This window comes from Nanorana parkeri, unplaced genomic scaffold (assembly GCF_000935625.1).
Source record: "Nanorana parkeri isolate BGI_ZX_2015 unplaced genomic scaffold, ASM93562v1 scaffold22, whole genome shotgun sequence".
NCBI lineage: Eukaryota > Metazoa > Chordata > Amphibia > Anura > Dicroglossidae > Nanorana > Nanorana parkeri.
In genome coordinates, this window is record NW_017306290.1 from 2,766,941 (window position 1) to 2,787,672 (window position 20,732).

The window sequence follows — 20,732 nt, forward strand, 5'->3', positions numbered from 1 at the left end:
ACAGCTGGAAAGAGGCACAGCAAGCTGTCAATCAGGTGGCAGGGTGGATCCCGACAATACTGTTAGGCTCTTTCCCAGCTTCCCATACACAGTGAACAGCCTATTTGCTGTTAGTAAACACAGTGAATGATAGCAAATAGGGTGAACCTGTTTTCACTTTGAAAACCCTATTATCTATAAGCAACAGTAAAACAAACAAACAAAACACAGGATTTTTACTAGCACATGATTGATTGAATGATTGATTGATTGAAGTAAACACTGCTTTATTTTAATTACTAAGCTCAGTGAACATTCACTGTTTTTACTTTACTAATTTAAACCCATAAACCTGAATTGAGGAGAGGGCATTGGGCACAACCACCATTGTGAAACACTGCAAAGCAGGGCCTGCATATGTAATTATCAAACATGGCTGCCAGATGTACATATATAATTATACATTAAACATTTAAGCAAGTTTTTTACAACATCAAAATACAGTGATAAGAATATTTACTTTAAGCTGATCTCTTTGCCATAAAAAAATAATTGAAATGCTTCACATTCCCTATAATTAGTTTGTTTTATTATATTCAAGTTCAAAATAGATTATTTGGCCTCTTACATTTTGTATCCTAGAGACGGCACAGTACAAGAGGATATCAGTTGCATATGGAGAAAAAAACATTAGTATATAAAGGGGTTATTTACAGTAAGAGCTGCATAATACCCCGCTGCATTAGACAGTAGTGGCAAACCCAATAAGGGAATTTTAAAAAGAACTCGCAAGTAATGTTATTTAACTATGTAATAGATAATTTAGTAATATTTTGATGCAGATGCTTTTGCAGGGTCATGTCTATTGATACTTAACCTTAAGGAGGACCCAACGCTTTTTGGTTGTCTTTTTGGCGTTGGGCTCCCCCCTAAAATTCCTACCAGACCTCAAGGGTCTGGTAAGAACTGGGGGGACCACATGCTTTTTTTTTTTTTTTCATTTTTATTGGTTCTCTGGATTGTCAAAAGTTAAACATTTTCACTTTTCTTGGTTACTTTTCTGTAACTAGTTTTCTATCGTAAATATCTTTTAACTCATCCAAAATTAATGAAAATTTGGATTACCAAAACAAATTGACTTTCTAACCCGAATCCTGAGAAAATAAAATATTGAAAAATCTGAAATGTAAGGGCTGGGCTAAGGGTTACCACACATCTGACCATACAATCTTTGCACAATCAACTTTAGATCTACCAAATCAATGTAATATGAGGACCTACCTAATCCATCCAATCAATTTATATACAGCCAGGTAGGCCCTTGTACTACACACTTATTGGTAGATCTAAAGGAGATTGCACAATCAGATTGTGAAGCTCTAAAGATTTAACTTTAAAGCCTTGTTCACACTGGCTTCAGAGTGTCTTTATTCACAGAGCATTCAGCAAGCTTTGTTGAAGCCTTTAGCCCCTTGCCACCAGCTTCCGCCAGCCCTTTATGGGTTTCTGAATGATGGAAGTCGGAGGCGTGTTTCCTGATCACTGTTACTAGCTGCCACAGTGGTCACGTGATCGGGAGCTTGTCCCACCAGCTCCTGATAATAACAGTGACCAGGAGCTGTCTGTGTGAGGTTGGTCACCATGATGGGATTGCCAAGGGAGTGCACAGAACAGCGGAATCAGCTGAATGCAAATATGCGGCAGCCCAGTACTAAAGCCCCCTGGTGTGTTGCCGCAAATATACGTGCGGCTGGCTGGAAGGTGTTTAAGTACCATTCAGCTTGAGTTTGTAAATCACAGATTTTAATGGGAGTTCTGATTTGTTTCTGTAAACAAGCTGCTAACAGGCTTCAGTAAGTTTCAGCAGTAATTGAAACTTGCTAAAAGCCTGTTGAAGCCTGCTAGCAGCTTGTTTATAGTGATAGCAAGCACTCTCATTAAGATATTTGTTTAACATCCCCAAATTGGAATTAAAGAGCTCTTTAAAGGCTTCAACAAAGCAGCTCTAGGCTTGTTGAAAGCTTTGCAAATCCTGTACATATTGCTCTCATACAAGCTGAAGCCGTCGTGAACATGGCCCTATTTAATTTCCTATTTGAAATGACATTGCTCTGAAACCCCAAGCAATGTTATCAGCCCCCCTGCTAGACAACAGAACGCACTGCCCTTTTTTTTTATGATGATAAAGAGAAGGGGAGGTGTTCTGTGGTCCAGCAGGGAAGAACACGGCTTGGGATTTCAGTGCAGCAAATGCAGCATTGTCAGTTAAAACAGGAAGTTGGGAGCTTATTAGACTTCTGGCAGGATCACCAGGTATGTTTATATACTTGCAGCATTTTAAAGACACAAAATATGTGGACATGTGCATGTATAAATATGTAATACATATGTTTTTTTTGTTATGTTGCCCAGACACGGACTTTAAAACTTCTTTAAAGAAAAAAAAGAAAGTTGCTGGTCTAACACCCCTGGCAGTGTGTGTCCCAAAATGTGAAATGTATATGTGGGCATGTAAATTTTTAAAAAAGGACTTTATAAACTGTACACAGTTATTACAAGTATTGCATACCGTTATCAGAAAATATGTAATCATGCTATAGATAGGTGTTTTAAGAAAATGTACAAAGTATATTGCAATGGTAAACATGCATATTTACTTTCCAGTTTGGACAGTATTAGTTATTGGATGTTTACACACATGTAGACGAGAACTAACTACCCCGTTAGACCTCTCTATATGTTAAGCCAAAAACAAAACCACATTATCCCTGCACACAAATACTACTACATTTAAAAGGGGGTAATGGAGTCTGACACTAATGGTGTAGCGTTGTAACTCTATCGTGATTGTATTACTTTGCTTTTCCCATTAACATAGGGTTTAGTGAACAGATACTGTTAGATACTGTTGATTTCAACATTTCAGTAATGTGTGCCTGTGTATATGCACACTGCCTGTTAATGTTTAGCAGTAAAATAACTTTAAATTGTGATAATTTTGACACCTCTGAGTGTCCACATTATCTTAATACCAAACATGCTTCAGGAATGCAATCCTGCCCGGTGTTCGAGTAGAGGGCTGTTTATGTAATGACCACTTCCAACTGTGCAAATGCTAAATCAATGGCTGATTCAATACTAGTGTCAATAACTATATTCTACTTGATTCTCCTTATCTGATGTTTGAACCCCCCTCTCAACAAATTAAAAATAGCTAGTGCATTTAAAGAACTCTAGTGTGCAAAAAGTAGTGCTGTTCAATAGCAGCAAATGAGAAATAATCTTGTATTGGGCTTCCTATCACAGCTGCTGCAATCTGATTTCTGATTGGTTGCCAGGAGTCACTGTACACCATTGCACATTTATTGTTATACAATTAACATTTGTACACATGTCTTTTTCTAACACTTGTTACTGGTGTTCTGAAATGTTTTTCATTTGGACTTATTTGTTACTTTTGCTGCTCTCTTTATGAATGTGGCTGTGTTTCTTCTGCTCTAATGATATCTTTGGCTTTCTGTGCACACTTGCCTTTTGCCGATTTCTTCTTTAAGGCTATTTTTCCCATTAACAGATCAACTGTCTGTCTCACATTTCACATGCATACCAAATCCATCCAACTTTACTGTGACCTTGTCACTAAACATAGTGTCACATAGCTCACTAACGTTTAAGAATACCACACTCACTGACAGCTTCCTAAACATATTCTTCTTCCATCCCTTGATCAAAGAGAGTGCTATACCAACTACAAGACTGCTTTTCACTGCTTGCTGTCTTTAATGCAATGATGTATAAGTCCAGTTATTGCTTATTGTGTCAGTATGGTAATGGAGCATTATTGTTCATACACTTTGTGGATCTACAGAATTCGCTTGTTCCTCAGCGGTTGAAGAATCAGTCATTCAAGGGCTGAATGCAACCTACAAAAACCCAACGGTTTTGTCCTAAGCCCCAATTTAACAGTTTGACTCTCTTTAGAGAAATAGTATTTAATCAGTTTATGTCTACAGAAAACCATAATGAGCATGTCTTTAATGTGATCTTTAACCCCTCACCGTCCACCCATTGCAAAAATACGGGCGGATGGAGGATGCTTTCTGGCGGGTGGACATACATTTACACGCTGGCGCACGCTAGCAGAATCCTGCGGGGAATGTGTACAGTCGTTACCGGCTGTTATATTCAAGTAAGTGCCCGGCTCTACAGCCGGCTGATCCCTTGTATAACCCTGCATTGTGCAGCCCTCCCCCCTGCTGGCGCGTGCCTCCCCCCCTGTGCTGATGCTACCGGTTATCCCGGACACCGCTGTTCCCCTTGCGGTGCCCAGGATCGAGAACACCGGCACAGCAACTCTCTGTACAGAGAAGGAGGAGACATCGGCATTCCCCCACCGCTGATCTCTCCTCCTTCCCTCTAAAGGCGGAAGCGATGTCTTATTACATCACTTCCGCCTTTAGCTGTCATTTCTCCCTGATGTCTCCATAAAGAGGACCTGTCATTGTTTTTTGGCTATCACATAGGGAGATTTTTATCACCCTATGTGATAGCAATAAAGTTAAGTGTAAAAAAAACAACCAAATGAAAGTCTCATATATAAAAACAAAAACACCAACACAAATTTTAAGTCCCCCGCCCCTGCTTGTACGCACTTATAAACCTAAATACGCGTTGGGTGCGCCTACGTTTACAACGATTACGCCACACATGTTACATATTACTGTGAACATCACAGTGAGAGCAATTATTTTAGGGCCATCAATCACTGATAAAACTAAACTGATGAGCGGTAAAAGCTTTTAAAGCGTCGCCTATGGACAATTTTAGGCATGGTAGTTTTTTGCAATTTCGCGGCCGCACACAATTTTAAAGTTTGACATGTTTGGTGTCTATTTACCCGATGTGACCCCATCTTTAATATTTAACCAAAAAATTGGGTGCTGATAAATGTTTTATAACATAACGTAGGGAAAACAGTTTTTTTTCAAAATGTTTGGTTGTTTGGCCGTTTTTTTTTCAAAATGTTTAGCTTTTTTCATTATACAGTAAAATATAAAAATAAATACCACCAAAAAAATCAAAACATTGTTGCAAAAAGCAAAACATTGTTGCAAAAAGCAAAACATTGTTGCATGGTGGAATAAATGTCAAAGTACCGCAGCGCTCAATACTGAAAAATGGCCTGGCTAGGAAGGGGATTTAACACCCTGGTCAACAAGTGGTTAAAGGATAAGTAAACCACAGATTAATCATTTAAAAAATATAGACTAAACACCATTCCCACCAGTGATGTTGATTTAAGATCACAGTAAACTGGCCCATTTCGTTGTCCGTAGCACCTCCTATCACTATTAGTCTGATGGTAGAATATTTACATGTGAACTCCATTCTGATGGTAGGATATTTAAAGCTGAACTCAATGCAGATTTAAAAGCTAAACATCAATGTAGCTATGTATTAATTAACCACTTCAGGCGGCAATACATCTATAGAAGGCGGCCCGTTAAAGTGGTTAAAACAAGAACACGGCTGCTATAAACACACTGCCATCTAGTGACCAACATTGTATACTGCAGGAGTTATTGCTATAAATACAATAATGTGTATTCTAACAGGATGAATCTTCCTTGACAATTATTATGTTCAGCAGCAAGTGGGATCCATGGCTTCTGAATACTCGAACAATGACTACATCGAATTGATTGTACTCACTGTTGAGCTGACAATTATCCACCCGTCTTCAACAAAAGTCGACTAAAAAAATTAACTTCTGTCAAGCTGGGTGGTGCTGACAGGGCCACAGCTCAAATTTTGGCCAATTCAGCAGTGTATGGTCAGCTTTAAAGTCATTTATGTTAAAATCAGAATGTTCAATTTCACATTTAGTGGCACTGGCCTTTCAATGTAGAGTGCTAGTTTCGAAAATATTATTTATTTAAATCCCAGCTCCACTTTTTTGTGTACCTGGCCTGCTTCTTTTAAAAATATCTTTGTATTTTACTTTAGTCAAGTCCTTCCTCTTTTCTGATGGCAACAGCGGTTTTCCTTCCTCCTTACTGCACGCCACACAAGTAAGGATGTGTAAGCACCACACTGTCCAGAAGTGTTGTGAGCCCTGGCTGATGTGATAATGTGCCACTAATGGGCGTGCCCATGAGAGCCAGGGCTCACAAAAAGTGGGATGGATTATACTGGGTGTAATTCCACCCTGAAAAGGACATCAGTGGATCAGAAAGCAGGGAATCCACAGAAAACATTTCTGGAGAGGAGGGTAGTATTGGAGCGAAAGCTACTTTTTTTTTTTTTAACCACTTGCCGTTCGCCCGTTGTAAAAAAACTGACAGACGGCACTGCAACATTGGCGGGTTGGCATTTTTTTTCTGCTTGCGCGCGCCCCCTAGCGGGCACGCACGGGCAGAAAAGACCCGACCAATGCAAACACCCGTTACCGGGTGTTTCACATATAGACGATCGGCGGATCCATAGCCCGCCGATCGTCTATATGTGCTCGTTTTTTCGCCCCCCCCAATAAAATTCATTTCAGTACAGCGTTGCATGACGGAATAAATGTCAGTCAAAGTACCACAGCGCTGAATACTGAAAAATGGCCTGGATGGGAAGGGGGTTTAACACTGCGGATGTCAACTGGTTAAATATGCTAGGTAACATATATTGAAAGTTTGTCTAAAATGAGCATAAAATAGAATTGTGTTAGTGAAGATACATAAAACTAATGTATCTTCACTAACACAATTCTATTTTATGCTCATTTGCAGATGGCTATATTCTCCTAGCATTTTTATAATAGTTTGTACCCATAACCTCGCTAAAGGGGCACTTATCCTTTTAATACTTTACAATTGCTGACATCATTATATAATTATCAACCTTATAGTGTTACAACCAATACATTTCAGGAAAATAATTGGAAATATAAAACCTTTACTGATAGTAGCTCTTTTTTTCTTTCTTCAGTTGGGACCTGATCCTTAAGTGTTGGATGCAAGATCCAGTAAAGAGACCTAGCTTTAGTCGAATTCATGAACAGCTTGAAGAGCTGAAAGGCTGCTCATTAAGATGCACTCGTCCCAAACAGAAAAGTTTGGAAGGCATTGTTAATCCAGGCTTTGAAGGTAACTTGATATGTATCTGTTGTTTGCTGTTGGTTAAATATTTGTATAATGTGTCTACAAAACCAGTTCATATTTTTTAAAGTACTGAACATGTGATCCATGTGTTAGAGTTTTGGGTCGGAATTAGGCCATTTCAATTTAGGGGGAATCTGTGCTACTAGCGATAAATGTTAAGTGTAAGAAGTAATACGAAAGCGAATGCATTCATCACAACAGTCATCACTAGTTCGGAGCCAGAGAGCCCTTTAAAGTGGACCTTTACCCCTTTCACTAAAAATCAGCATGCAGCTCTGCATGGTGCTTTAAAATAATCTTACATTCATTAGTTAAACAAACTTGTTTCTCATTTACTTACAAATAGAGTTCATCTACATCCTGGTCCAGTTCTGGCAAAATTATGTAATGTGCCAAAAGCGTTGCATCCTGGAAAGATTACATCCACAGAGCATTGCAGGTAAATCTCATCTGTAATCTCATGAGATCTCAGGGAATGGCATTTTCCTCCCCTGGGATGATGTGCATGGTCACATGTCCTGGTCACATGTGCCAAAGTTCAAGGAAGTAAATGGAGATCTAGTAACCTGCCCTTAGTTAAGATGGCCACTGTCAGAAGACTGTCATTACTAAACATTTCTAAAGGTGTGTTTGTTGTTATTTTAAAGATATGGGTAAAGTTTCTGTTTAATGGCATGGTAATGAAGCCTCATCACAATTAGCCAGGCAGCTGCAGTTTTATCATAGGCTTTGTGAATGGAGAGCGCACAAAAGGGGTGGAGCCATGACACCATCACTGGTGCCTTTCATAGAAGCCATTCTGATATGGCTGGGAGCCGGAAGTTCATCTCCTGTTATACAGTCTGGAGAAGCTAAAAACAGCAGTTACAGGAGGTTTCATGAAAGCACGTTGTGTTAATAAAGGGCAGTGATACATAATTATTAAGGCTTCTAAAAGTATAAAAATGAAGGTGCTGGGAGTTGGACTTTAAAGTAGATGTAAACCCCGTCACTACAATCTCATATAATCTGTAACAGGATCATGTAAATTCAAAAGTTATTTTCAATCTTTTTAAATCTGCAGGTTTCACTAAAATAATACTTGGTAATCCTGCCATTTAGGTTCTTGTTCAGACAACACCTGTTATGGGGTGGCAATGCTCTGTTTCTTTCTGCCAATTGCCTGTCACATGCACTTCCAGTGAAACTTCCAGTGAGACTAAAACTAGCTGCAATGAATCTTGATACACAGGCATGTTCTGAGTGCATGTAAACAGGAAGTGGCTGACAGGCTGAAGAGTATTAGCATTAAAAATTTATCAAAAAAGCAAAAACTATATTTTCTAAAACAAAAATCTATAAGAATAATAATTAAAAAATGTATAGTAAACTAAAAATAATCTAGTTATGGTTTAGATTTATTTTAACATTGCTGCTGTAATCACACTGCAAACAGAAGGAAACTCAGGAAATTCATAAACTCTATTGAAACATCCTTAGGATTAAACCCAGCATCTGGTGCTACAAACCAACAAACTTGGAACCACTATTTTTGTGACACCCTAACTTCTATTACTTGCATCCAATACTTTATCCATGTGTGTCCACTATATCATGATTATAAATATTTTAGCATTATTGACTCTACCACCAAAACAATAATATGTAGTGTCCTTTGTTTTCAACACAAGCTTTTTTAGTAGTTAGCCGGAAACACACTTCATGTCTGAATTATTAGTAAGAGGAGTTCTATCAATCAGCTGACAGAAATAGAAACACAGACATGCATGAATAAAAATATCATCATGAGTTCATACAGCTTCGTTTAGGCAAACATCACCACCATACACTTATACAGGAAACTGCTCTAAACATAGGCAGGCTTGACTGGCAAGTGTCTGGAACATAAATACCAAGATTTAATTAGAACCCCTTATTATAATGTTGCCGCCTCAAGAGCAAGCTGAAAATAGGGAACATTTATTGGTTACGTGCTTCAAAACAGCCAAGCTTCAAGGGTTTTGAGCTAAGTGGTTCATCAAACAAAACTTCACACATGACAGACGTCAAGGACGGTGGTAAGGCCAGCATAATCTTGAGATCTACTTACAAAGCATGGTATTTTCAAGACAAAAAGTCATCTAGGGACTCACTATTTAGGAAACAATAGGCATGTGCACAGCATAAAAATTCATTTCAGAGAAAAACTAATGAAAAGGGCTAAAAAGGCAGCAAGATGGCGGTGCATATAATAATTCATTATTTCGGATTTGGACGAACTGCTGAATCAATGGGATTTTGTGGTTCATCCGAATCCAAATGCACAGGAAACAACAACATTTTGTAACTATTCCACTAAAAAGTGTAGTTCCACTTTTGCAGTCAATGTTGAGTAACCCCCACTATACAGTATATGTGTACATGTTCCCATTCACACAGCATGCCTAAAAATATATTTTTCAAATATATTAACACTTTTCTGGTTGTTTCTGGGCACACTGCAAGCTATTCTGAACAATTTCAAAGTGAAAGTGGGTAGGGACAAACTGGGGCAGACAGAAATAAAGTGCATTCACATACAATGCAGAACCCAAGCCTTTGTTAGGGCAGACACTGTTCAAATCTCATTTCTAATTGATGAAGAGATCTTCCAGCACAGTACAGACAGGGTTCATTATGGTAAACATGAACTCCCCAGCCCCTTTGTTTCCTTACATAGAATGGATAACGTCTGTTTTGGAGGTTTTATAAAAGAGCGAGGAATAAGTTAATCATAATTTACTAAATATTTTAAGTTATGCTACGTAAATGGGAACATGCAACAAACCTTACATAGGTTTTAGCCCAATTTGGCTGCATAAGTGGAAATACACTTTAAATAGCAAGGTCTGCTTAATTATTAAGGTACCCCTCTACCTTGCTAAAAGACAGTTCTAAAATGAAAAAAAAGGTGGAGTAAAAAAAGACAAGGCAGATGTCACCATCCTCCCTGGGGAATACTGAATAGCCAGATCTGGTGAGAAGTTGACCCTCTGTGCTCTGTGCTGGAGCATCATTTTGCAAACTTTGGGCTACTTGCCATTCCCTGTGAACTCAAAGGAAGGATGGTGATGTCACCCCATGCAGTACAAAAGCTGGGGCATAGATATGTACCGTATATTGACAGTTTTTCTTCCTTATTGTTTTTTTTTTTTTTCAGGTAAGGGCAGTGTTTTAGCAAGTGGGAGGAGACCCTCGCTAAGTAAGCAGACTTTGCTTGGAGTGCAATGTCCACTTTAAAGACAAAGTTCCTTAAAACCCATCTTTTGCCACAGTTAAGGTTAAATATAGGAAGATAAGTGAAAACAAATATAAATGGTCATGAAAACAATAAGAAAAATAATTGCTAAATATATGCTGGAAGGTTAATTGACTCGTCTCTAAATTAGCCTTGTATGCATGTACGTGAGATGCATGTACGTGAGATAGGGACCTTAGATTGTCAGCTCCTCGAGGGCAGGGAGTGATCTGAATTTGCAGTATGTCAAGCACTGCATAAATAGTCGTCGCTATATAAATACTTGTAATAAATAAATAGTTTTTGTTAATATTGTCAAGTGCCCCTGTCAACTCTTACAACTGTCAGGGACAGGCAAAAGGAAGGTTCCATCATCTCTGCTGCTGTCCAGGATATCAGAATGGGGCTGACTCTGGTGGATCCGACAGTATGTTTTATCCTCCTAGTTTGCCCTTCATTTAGTTGGCACCATACATTTTTTTTTAATATACCCCTTGTGACCAAGCAAGAAGCAGTAGGGGGTTGTTTGAGTTGCTGCTGCTATGTCACAATGCATTGACATGGAGCCAGCTACTCAATCCCTCTCATTACTGGATAGAATTTTTTTGTTTGTTAATGATACCACAGGGTTGATTTTCTTAAGGAGCAGAGGTTGTTCACTTAGCAAAGTTAAAGGAGAACTATGGGGTCAGGGATAGCGTCCTCCCGTGACCCAAAGCTCAGTATACCGTGAACTACAGCTCGCGGTATACTGAGACGCCGCAGCCGGGACGGATGCCAACATTGCTGTTGAGATCCACCAAGCTGCGGGATTGACAGCTGGACAGCTGGCTCTGCCTATCCAGAGGCAGAGCCAGTTGTGCCCGCCCCCTCCCCTGTCCGTTCCGCCAGTCAGCGCTGGAGGATCGGACACGGGAGGGGGAGAATCCCTGCAGGGAGCCGTGAGTGACAGTCGTCGCAGGTTGGCTCAGATTATGAGGCTGAGTGAAAATCACTCGCCTCATAATTCTCCTAATGTTCTCATTAGTGTAGTAGACAATCTGGGTTCGCTTTGAACAACCAATAATGTGCAACGGTACATCAAAACAATAAAACTGTTACACTCATTTAACATGATGACTGTAGCTTCACCTTATTTACTAGCTTAATTTTACTACTTCTCCTACTTCTTCAGTAAATCAAACCTAGAAAATCATGCTTTTTAGAGGGGGTGAAACCCCTCCAATGGTGTCACCTGGGTGCGGGCCACACCCCTTTGTGACGCCACTGGTGATTTTTAGAATATTAGAAGTTAGAATGTTTGGAAAAACCAACATTTATTCTATTTGGCATTTGTAATCCAACAATGGCAAGAGTAAACTAATAAGACTTTTTTTTCTATTTTATTTAATACAGCAGATCTGGGTAATTGACTGACTTTTTAAATTCTTCATACTAAAGAGTGAAGTGAGGCAAAGTGAACCTGTGATCATTTAAGATACCCAATCATGTGCAAGTGATTTGCAGATGTTAGAAGTGATATCACTTTATACTTTTTCTGAATCAAGCTTGGTTCACTTCACCTCATATCACCTCACTTCACTCTTTAGTAAACCAGTCCAATTGACTTGGGGCCCCCGTTGCACAGTCAACAATGGAATGATAACTTTTTCCATATTGTGTGTGAAACAAAATGCTTTAGGTTTGTGTTAGAAATAACATGTGTTAGAAAGAAATAATATGACATATATTTGTTCCTTAAACTCACAGTAAAAATATTTAGGGACTACTGCCTATGTCGGGGATACCTCACAGACAATTCACTTGTTGCTCAATCATAATAAATTTAGCAAAATGTTCATAGTGATCATCAAAAGTCTGTGAGCATAGGGTCTGTTCCCACATGTGGGCTGCAGTAGCACACGCTGAAAGGTGCAAATTAGGGTAACAAGGTAGTATGTGCATTAATGCGCTGTGGCAACATGCATTTGAATACCACTCATGTGCTGTATTGCACTGTAGAATTCCTCAGTTCACAGTGTAGGTTGCAGTGCACTGCACAAAATGCAGCCTCCCCAAAAGTTTTGTGCATTGCATCCCATTTACATGTAATAGGCAGACTAATGTAGTGCACCTCAACGCACAAAAATGTATGCACTGCGGCACACTGCGGTACGGTTTGAATGGGCCTGGTGACCTAACCTTTTAGTAATCAGCTATGTCAAAGACAATAAAGACTTATTCTATGGACCAACAATTATCCAGTGAATTGCCGATTTGGTAAGTGCAATGTTAAAAAGACCACATCTATCTATTGTATATGTTTATTACACACAATTACACAATCAATACTCCTTCAAATTCACTATATCATGTTCCCTTTGCTAAACTAACAGAGACAGCTGAAATATATAGCTTATCGGCTGTCAGTTATACCATGGTAAATTAAGATGTTGGAACAAAACTATTCACTATCCTTCAATGTGACTCTTTTTTCTAACAAGCGCATTGTTCTCTCATGACACAGTAAAATCTTAGTCTTTGTCTTTTCCTGACAGTATCTCAGTGTTCAAAACAAGTCAACTCATTGCAGAGATCTTTTATTATAAAAATTCCAATTGATCATGAAAGCAGAGAGAGAATGTCTGCAATGTAAATTGAAGTTTTCCTTCTGTTGAAGGCTCTACTAATGTTTTATGATAAAATATTTTTCATCAAATGGTTCAAATTTTTTTCAATCAGATCATTTTCCTTGGCCTTTCAGATGAATACATGTACAAAACGTGTTTACTTTTTCCAGATACAAATGTTAGCGTTCTGGGTTCAACTTCCGAAGACACTGGATCGGTGACCCTCACAGAAGCAAGGAATGTGGATGGCCTCAATTATCTAATGGTGACAACATAAGGCAGTATGCTCCGAAGAAAAACAAAAAAATCCCTGTTTCAAAAACCGCATAAAAGCAAAGCCTTGAACACCCCATTGAGTGAAGATAACACGCCAGCAATTGTAGTGGTTAATGTGTGGCTCCTGAATACTAAAGAATTTGAAGGTATATAGAGAGGTGAATTCATGGATTCAATCAAATGCCTATTCTATCTTCAACTAAGTTACTGGAACTTAGTAAGGACATATTGGAATGACCCGTGTAGCTTGGAAACTTTATTTTAGAAAATAAACTGTGTTTGTTTTTCAAATGCAATCTTGTTTTCTCAGGTGAACTTTGTGACAATTACTTAATGAAGAACCATTTTGTTCAAACATATGACACATGAATGCTCCTTGTTTTCCTTCAGTCAAGAGTGCCACCATGTCTTTTGTGGTGACCTTAAAGTACAGAACTGTCTACTGAGTTTGGTATTTGGAACATTTATGTATTTTACAAGGTGATCATATCCCCCTTAATCACTTTTTCTCAATACCTAATGAGATTTTTCATGCCAATATGCCTTAAACAATTTTTGTAATTTGCTATATGTCTCAAGGATAAAAAAAAACCCAGTTCCGCAAATCTATAGCTGAGGTGTACCTAGTTAAGCTTCTGCTAAGTGAACATAAGAAGATTCATTTTGCAAAATGTTCCAGATCCAGAATTGCTGTGGTATACTAATATGTTGGAGACAACAGGAGAGACTGTACACTGTACCAGAAACTAGATGGTGCCTGACATGCAAATATATCTACTAGAGGGGCTATACTCAAAATAGATAATGGATCAGAGGTCAGATCAATTATTAATTCACTGCCTGCACCTGTGAAAATTGACCCCATTGTCTGGTATTATGGGTATATTTTTAAGGTCACAAATTAGATTTTAAATGCAAAATAGATCTTCAATAATATCTTCTTTCCTATACGTAAATTAGCAAAATTTGTTTGTAGAATTTGCATTTTTTTAATCAGAATTTCACACAATTCACAATTCAGATGTAGTTCCTACCACCCTTAGTGGAGTGGCTACTACAAATCTAGTGATTGCCAGAGCTGTAGTTAGTCTTGCTGAATTATAGTTGGTATTTATCTGGTTAATTCCAGGTGTTCAATTCATTGACTGTACCTGGCTGAGTGGGGTGTGACTATGCTGCAACCAATGGGAGGACATTACCAACCAATCTCCTGTGGTTTCATGGCCAGTGGTGTATGCTGGGGAAGTGCCTATATACTCAGAGGAGTTGCCATGTGCTCAGTCCAGTTATGGGATAGCACCTATCCCTCTTCAGGGTTTCTCAAACACCCAGTGCCAAATGGTGTTCCTATTAATCCACACTGGAGTACTAAAAGGGACTGGTGAGTCTGAAGTCTGTGTCTGTTTCCACCTGGATGTCTAGGCCCCTATACCCTCTCTCTAAGGTCAGAGGTTAATAAAGTTATTCAGCATCATACTTCTGGCCTGGATAGCAGCTCTGTTGGTCACTAGAAGAGGGAGGTTAATGCTAATGGGGCAGCTGGTTGCCAAAATCCCTAGACAGGCTATGGATGACCCAGTTTATTCTGGCAGTTCCTTCTCGGGTGAGCGCTACACATGGAAACCAGATGTGGCCTATTACTGTATTTTCACTAGGGAGGCTGGGTAAGGTACCACCCTAAGGAGTTGTAACTTTTTTCTGTCAGCTCTTTTACCATTTCCTACACTTCTGCTCAGCATCAAACCCAATTCTTTAGCAGCTCACATGAAATGGCTTCTCAGATAAGCCTGGTTAAAAAGTCATCAGTACTGTGTATTTTTAACATACCTTTCAGACAACCGTTCACAAATGTATACATAAAAAGGGTTTTGCTCTACCTCCTTCACCACTGCAGCCACTGATGTTGGTCTCAACAGTAGGGATGAGCTCAGGTTCAGACCTCTGACCTCCTCTGATCAAAAAGGCACATTGGGCCTCAGGCCTAATCAGTTATGGGCTGGGGCATTCCCTGCCCCAGCTGCACATAAACAAGGGGGAGGGATGCTTTTGCTGACATAATTGACTTTATATGGCCATATGCCCATATTCGATCTATGTCATGACCATATTAGGTCAAATGTGGCCATATAAGGTAAATGATGTCACAGCATCCCACCCCTTTGTTCATGTGCAACTGCGGGCAGGGAATCCACTAATTGGGCAGCAGTGCAAGGAACTTTTCAGGTTTGGAGGAGCTCGGGTTCCAAACCTGAGATCATCCCTACTTAACAGAAGGGCTCCTGTTACCTTCCATAAATTGTGCAAGCAAGTGAAAGGACTGGAGTGCAAATACGATCCATAAGTCCTATGTATTAACTGATAGACAAAATCATGTACATCACAGCAATCAGATGCATTAGAAGATGTTTTATCTATACAAGCCTTAGTCATAGCTAACTTGTTGAAATCATACCCCTTTCCTTTCATGGGAAGCAGCAAAAAAAGTCTAATCAAAGTAATCTCTAACTACCATTCCTCAGTGAGACTGGGCAGTTTCTCAATAAAGAAAGGGGAATAAGTCATTGCAACTAACAACATAGATATACTTTGTTAAAAAAATTAAAGACTGTATAAACAGACAGGGAAAATACAGAAAAGGGGACTATAAATATATAAATATTTCTTTAGACATGCTTTATATCCAATCAACAAAATGTTCCAAACTCTCCTCCCTTAACTGATGACTCTTAGGACTTGTTCACACCATGTTTATTCCCGGACCAAAAAAGCATCCCATTGTATTCCTATGGTATTTCTGGGCTCTGTTCACACCAGCACAGTAAGTTCCGATCCAGACAAAAAAAATACTGCTTGTCTCATTTTCTCTGGTCTGGAATGCACTGGAACGTATGGAAATGCATAAAAAACACATGCAAACGCATTTGGAGACTTTGATGCTTTAGGGTTTGAGCTATCCTGATAATGTTCTCCTATTCTAATACTGAGCATTCTCATTGTGCACCATACATATTAGTTAGAGCAAACCTTACAGTTTATTACACCCCCACATATCATGTATTACAGTAGTTAGTGTATTGTCTTATAAGAAACACATTCCCTATTTTCTCTGATTTTATCTTTCATTTTTTATGACATTTACAGTACTTACATGTGTCATAGCCACACTTACACACACTTACTATTAACCTAATATTTCCTATACTGTCTAGGAGATAATAAAGAGTGCATGGTTGTAGCCCGCCAGCTAGAAAAGTGTCAGCCCTTTTGTAACGTTTGTCGTAATTCTTTAACAAAATATAGATATTATTTTTCACAATATCCACAACCTGCCTGAACTTCATGGTGTAAGTGGCCCCATAATTTATTTTCCCATCCTCCTCCCTGCTATTTTTTGTTTATCTCCTATTAATTTGCTTCTATTTATCTTTCCTGCTCTCTTCTTAGCTTGACAGATTAATCTTTATGGGTAACCTGTATTTTTAGGGGTCTATTCACTAAGCTGCCATAGGCAGCCGAGTGAATGACCGAACTGAAGTGAAGTGAGCAGAACACTGTTCGTCTCTTCACTTCAGGCTGGTACGGCTGATTTCAGCCGTACATCGGCTTGCTTCGCGTGGCTTTGGGAAAAAAAAAGTAAATAGAAAACGATTTGTCCGAAGTTAGCAGTGACAGCTAGCTCCGCCCAATAGTTTCCTATTGTCCGGCGGCTCTGCTGTTGTAAAAAAAAAACAGAAAAAAGAAAAACTCTCCCGGCCGCCCAGGAGAGAAACCCTGCTTTTTCTTTTTTTCTTTATTCTGACACGAGCGATGTCAGAATAGAGAAAAAAGAAATGTTCCCATTGAAAAGCATTGGTACGTTACTATTGGCTATTTCAATTTGCAATAGCCAATAGTAAACTAGCATTGTACCCGCCCTCTGCTGATGGACCTGATGGGGAACTGCAGCAGAGGGCGGGTACAATTCTAGTTTACTATTGGCTATTGCAAATTGAAATAGCCAATAGTAATGTACCAATGCTTTTCAATGGGAATTTTTTTTTCTTCCTATTCTGACATCGCTCGTGTCAGAATAAAGAAAAAAAAAGACACAGCAGTGTTTCTCGCCTTGGTGGCCGGGAGCAGGAGACTCCAGGGGCGCCAGGGAGAGTTAGCTGTTTGGAGATCAGTGTCCCTGGTTAGCAGGTAACCAGGGACGCTGATCTCTCTGCAAGTGGCCGGAGCCAGCCGTAAGATCACAGCTGGCTCCGCCCAGCTGTCAGAAGCAGGCTGTCGGCCGCCCAATGCGTTCGGCTCGACTGAGCCGCTCGGCCATGATCGGGAGCTGTACGGGCTATTGTGAATAGCCCGTATAGCACCCCTTCGGTTCTACTGAACCGAAGGGGTCCTGGGGCCGAAGCTAGCCGAAGGATCAGCCGAAGCTACGGCCAGATCCTTCGGCAGCTTCGTGAATAGACCCCTTAGTCATTTTTCTACTAATGTGGATTGTTCTAAAAATAATTCCTCCTATAGGGATGGTCCTGATGGTGTGGGAGGGGTGACAACTAGTATCATGTAAAGTTGTATTACCCGTACACTGTTTCCAAAAGGTACTTGGAAAACACCTCCCATCGATTTATCTCTTGCCAATGTCAGATCCAAAAAAATGTTTACGCTCTTTATTACATACATAAGTAAAATGCTAACTGAAATCATAATTATTTACATAATTCCCAAACTGTTTTAAAGTATCAATGTCTCCCTCCCACACAATCAAAGGGCCTTCTATAAATCTACCACAGCACTTTAGATTTCTCAGAAAAGGATTCCTGTCAGAGAAAATAAGCAATTCCTCCCACATACCATGTATAAATTCTCCAGGGAGGCAGAGATCTTGGTATCCATATTGGCACCTCTAATAATAGACCCCATCAAACATAAAAAAATTCTGGGGTAACATAAAATATAGTTATAGGATTTTGTTGGAAAATTATCTTTCCAACAAAATCCTTGAAGTGGGAAAGAAAAGACTATGGGCTTCATGTAGTCTATGAGGGTTCCGCCTGGCGTATATCCGGGCGAATGCTGACCACACCGCACTAACGCCCCTAGATGGTGCTAATCCACGGAGGTACCGAGCAGACTAGCCGAGCCGAATGCCATTTGGCTATTTACTCACTGCCGTTCGTCCGCTATGTAAATAGGGGCGAACGACAGCGAGTGAGCTGCGGGAGCTTCGGGTCAGCCAATCCAGATGTTGGATCAGCTGTGTCGAAGTCCTCCTGCACTTCGGCTCAGCCAAACATGCAGAGCATCTTCGGCTGACCGAAGTGCAGTCAAAGGCAGCCGATGTACGGCTGAAATCAGTCGTACTGAGCCATAGTGAATAGCCGAACGTAGCTCACTTCACATCGGCTCGTTTATTCACTCGGCTGTCTTCAGCAGCTTTGTGAATAACCCTGTAGGTATTTGCATTGGATTAGGTGCATTCCCCACCTTCCGTAAGGGGATACCTAGGCTAGGTCACTCAGTCTTTGGTTGTCCACCAGTTTGATGTTTTGCTTTAGTGGCGTATAGTGGAGATACAGAGAACAGGGAGAACATCATTGTGAACGCAATAGCACGTGTTCATTCCATTCCATAAAGCACATCTGAATATCAGCTAATGTAAGCACTCATAACATAACTGTAGGTTTATGCAGTACTTTTTCAGATGGACCATGAGTACTGTCTTTAACTTGTTTGTAGCCTTCCATCCTGAGACATATCTGAGACAATGTACATGCAGCCCACATACACATATGTGTTAACAAGTGACATGAAAAACAAAGTGGACATATATGGACAGGGAAACACCTCCTGAGACATGTAAAATGAGTAAGCATGTGCTTACAGAATCAAAATAATCTTGTTTGACTAGGAAGTTCAACAAAACATTCTAGAGAGCCAAATCTGAAAAGCCATGAATGCCATATCGTAGTGTAGGTATGTAATATTTTTCTAAATTTATTTTCTGTGTTTGCGATCTGATATAGAGATGTTAGTCTGCTTAGCTGTGTGCTGGATAGTGTCCTCTAAGTGTGGAGTGATTATTCTCAGTTACATGCTGTGTTGAGCGGGCTCCAGCAGGGTGTGCTTAAGATAATATTCCATATTAAGGATGTTTAATACCTAGCCAATCTGCAGGTTTGGGGGGCCTGCTGTGCATGCTGGGACAGCTATTAAATATCTGAGGCACTTCCTGGCACACGGTCTTCCCTTCAGAGTTTTCACTCTGAGAGGATGCATCTGTAACCAACAGTCTTGTACGGGAAGTTGGGATATGGGAAGCTGTGAGGATCTGCCCTCCTGGGAGGTATCCCCAAGATATTGGCTGCTATGGAGTGCTAGAAAGCCTTCAGGAAGCAGAGCTGCAGTTATCCGCCACATGGAGGTGGGGAGTGATTGACTGTCCTGCCTTGAACTCTAGGACTATACTAAGTATACACAGGAACCTCAGTTGTCAAGGAGCCAATTTTAAAGTTTCCAGCCAGTAAAGCCCTGTGAGAGAGGGACCAAGAAAGTTAAAAGACTTATGCAGAAGACCAAAGGACTGTGTTTTGATGTAAACCTACAGGTATCCTGTGCTACCTTCACCCATCTTCCTTTCTATTCTTCATGCCAGTGCTATTAAAATCATCTAGGACATTTATTCTCAAGTAAGTGAGTCTGGGACATTCGTCATATCACTAGTGAGTAACAGAGAAGCCATGTTTCCTTAACCCCTTCATGACTGAGGCCCTTTTTTCATTTTTTGTACCCATGTTATATTCCACATTTTAGGCCTGAAAATGACTTAAAACCCCCCAACATTATATATTTTCTGAATGCCAAGACCCTATAGAATAAAATGGTGGTAGTTGCAAATTTTTATGTTGCGCAATATTAGCGCAACTCCTTATTAAACCCCAACATTTAGTGAAAAATGTAATTTAATGCCCCAAAACACAACAAAATACCAATTTTTTAAATGACATATAAAAGATGAGGTTACAACGAGTAAAATGATACCCAACATGCATAGGTTACAAATTGCGTGTGTCTGTGAAACGGCGAAAAACTGCAGTACCCCAAAAAGTCAATAGAAGATGCTTTAAAAGCCCCCACAGGTCATCAATTTAGAGATACCCCAAAATACTGGCCCTAGAATTATTGCTCTCACTCCGGCGTGCGCGGCGATACCCAACATGTGTAGCGTGTTCGTCGTTTTGATACGTAGGCGCACCCGACGCGTGTTTACGTGGCGACGTGCGTGCTCACGGGGGCGGGGGACTTTACAAAAATTTTTTTATTATTATTAGATTGATTTTATTTAATTTTAATTGAAAAAGCTTTTTTTTTTTTAACTTTACTTTGACTGCTATCACAAAGAGGGGCTTACAAGCCCCCCCATGTGATAGCAGATGGTCGTGACAGGTACTCTTTAAGGTGATGCTGGGGGTCCAAAAG

At 39.9% G+C, this 20,732-nt stretch overlaps 1 protein-coding gene across 1 annotated transcript in view; it reads left to right on the forward strand.

Moving 5' to 3' along the window:
* Nucleotides 1-13,269, forward strand: part of ROS1 (ROS proto-oncogene 1, receptor tyrosine kinase) — a 100,255-nt gene extending 86,986 nt beyond the window's left edge. The window contains exons 42-44 of the mRNA XM_018563518.1: nucleotides 6,955-7,112; nucleotides 10,704-10,810; nucleotides 13,105-13,269. Coding sequence (XP_018419020.1) covers nucleotides 6,955-7,112; nucleotides 10,704-10,810; nucleotides 13,105-13,269 — 430 coding nt within the window. The remainder of the gene's footprint in view (nucleotides 1-6,954; nucleotides 7,113-10,703; nucleotides 10,811-13,104) is intronic.
* The last annotated feature ends 7,463 nt before the right edge of the window (nucleotides 13,270-20,732 follow it).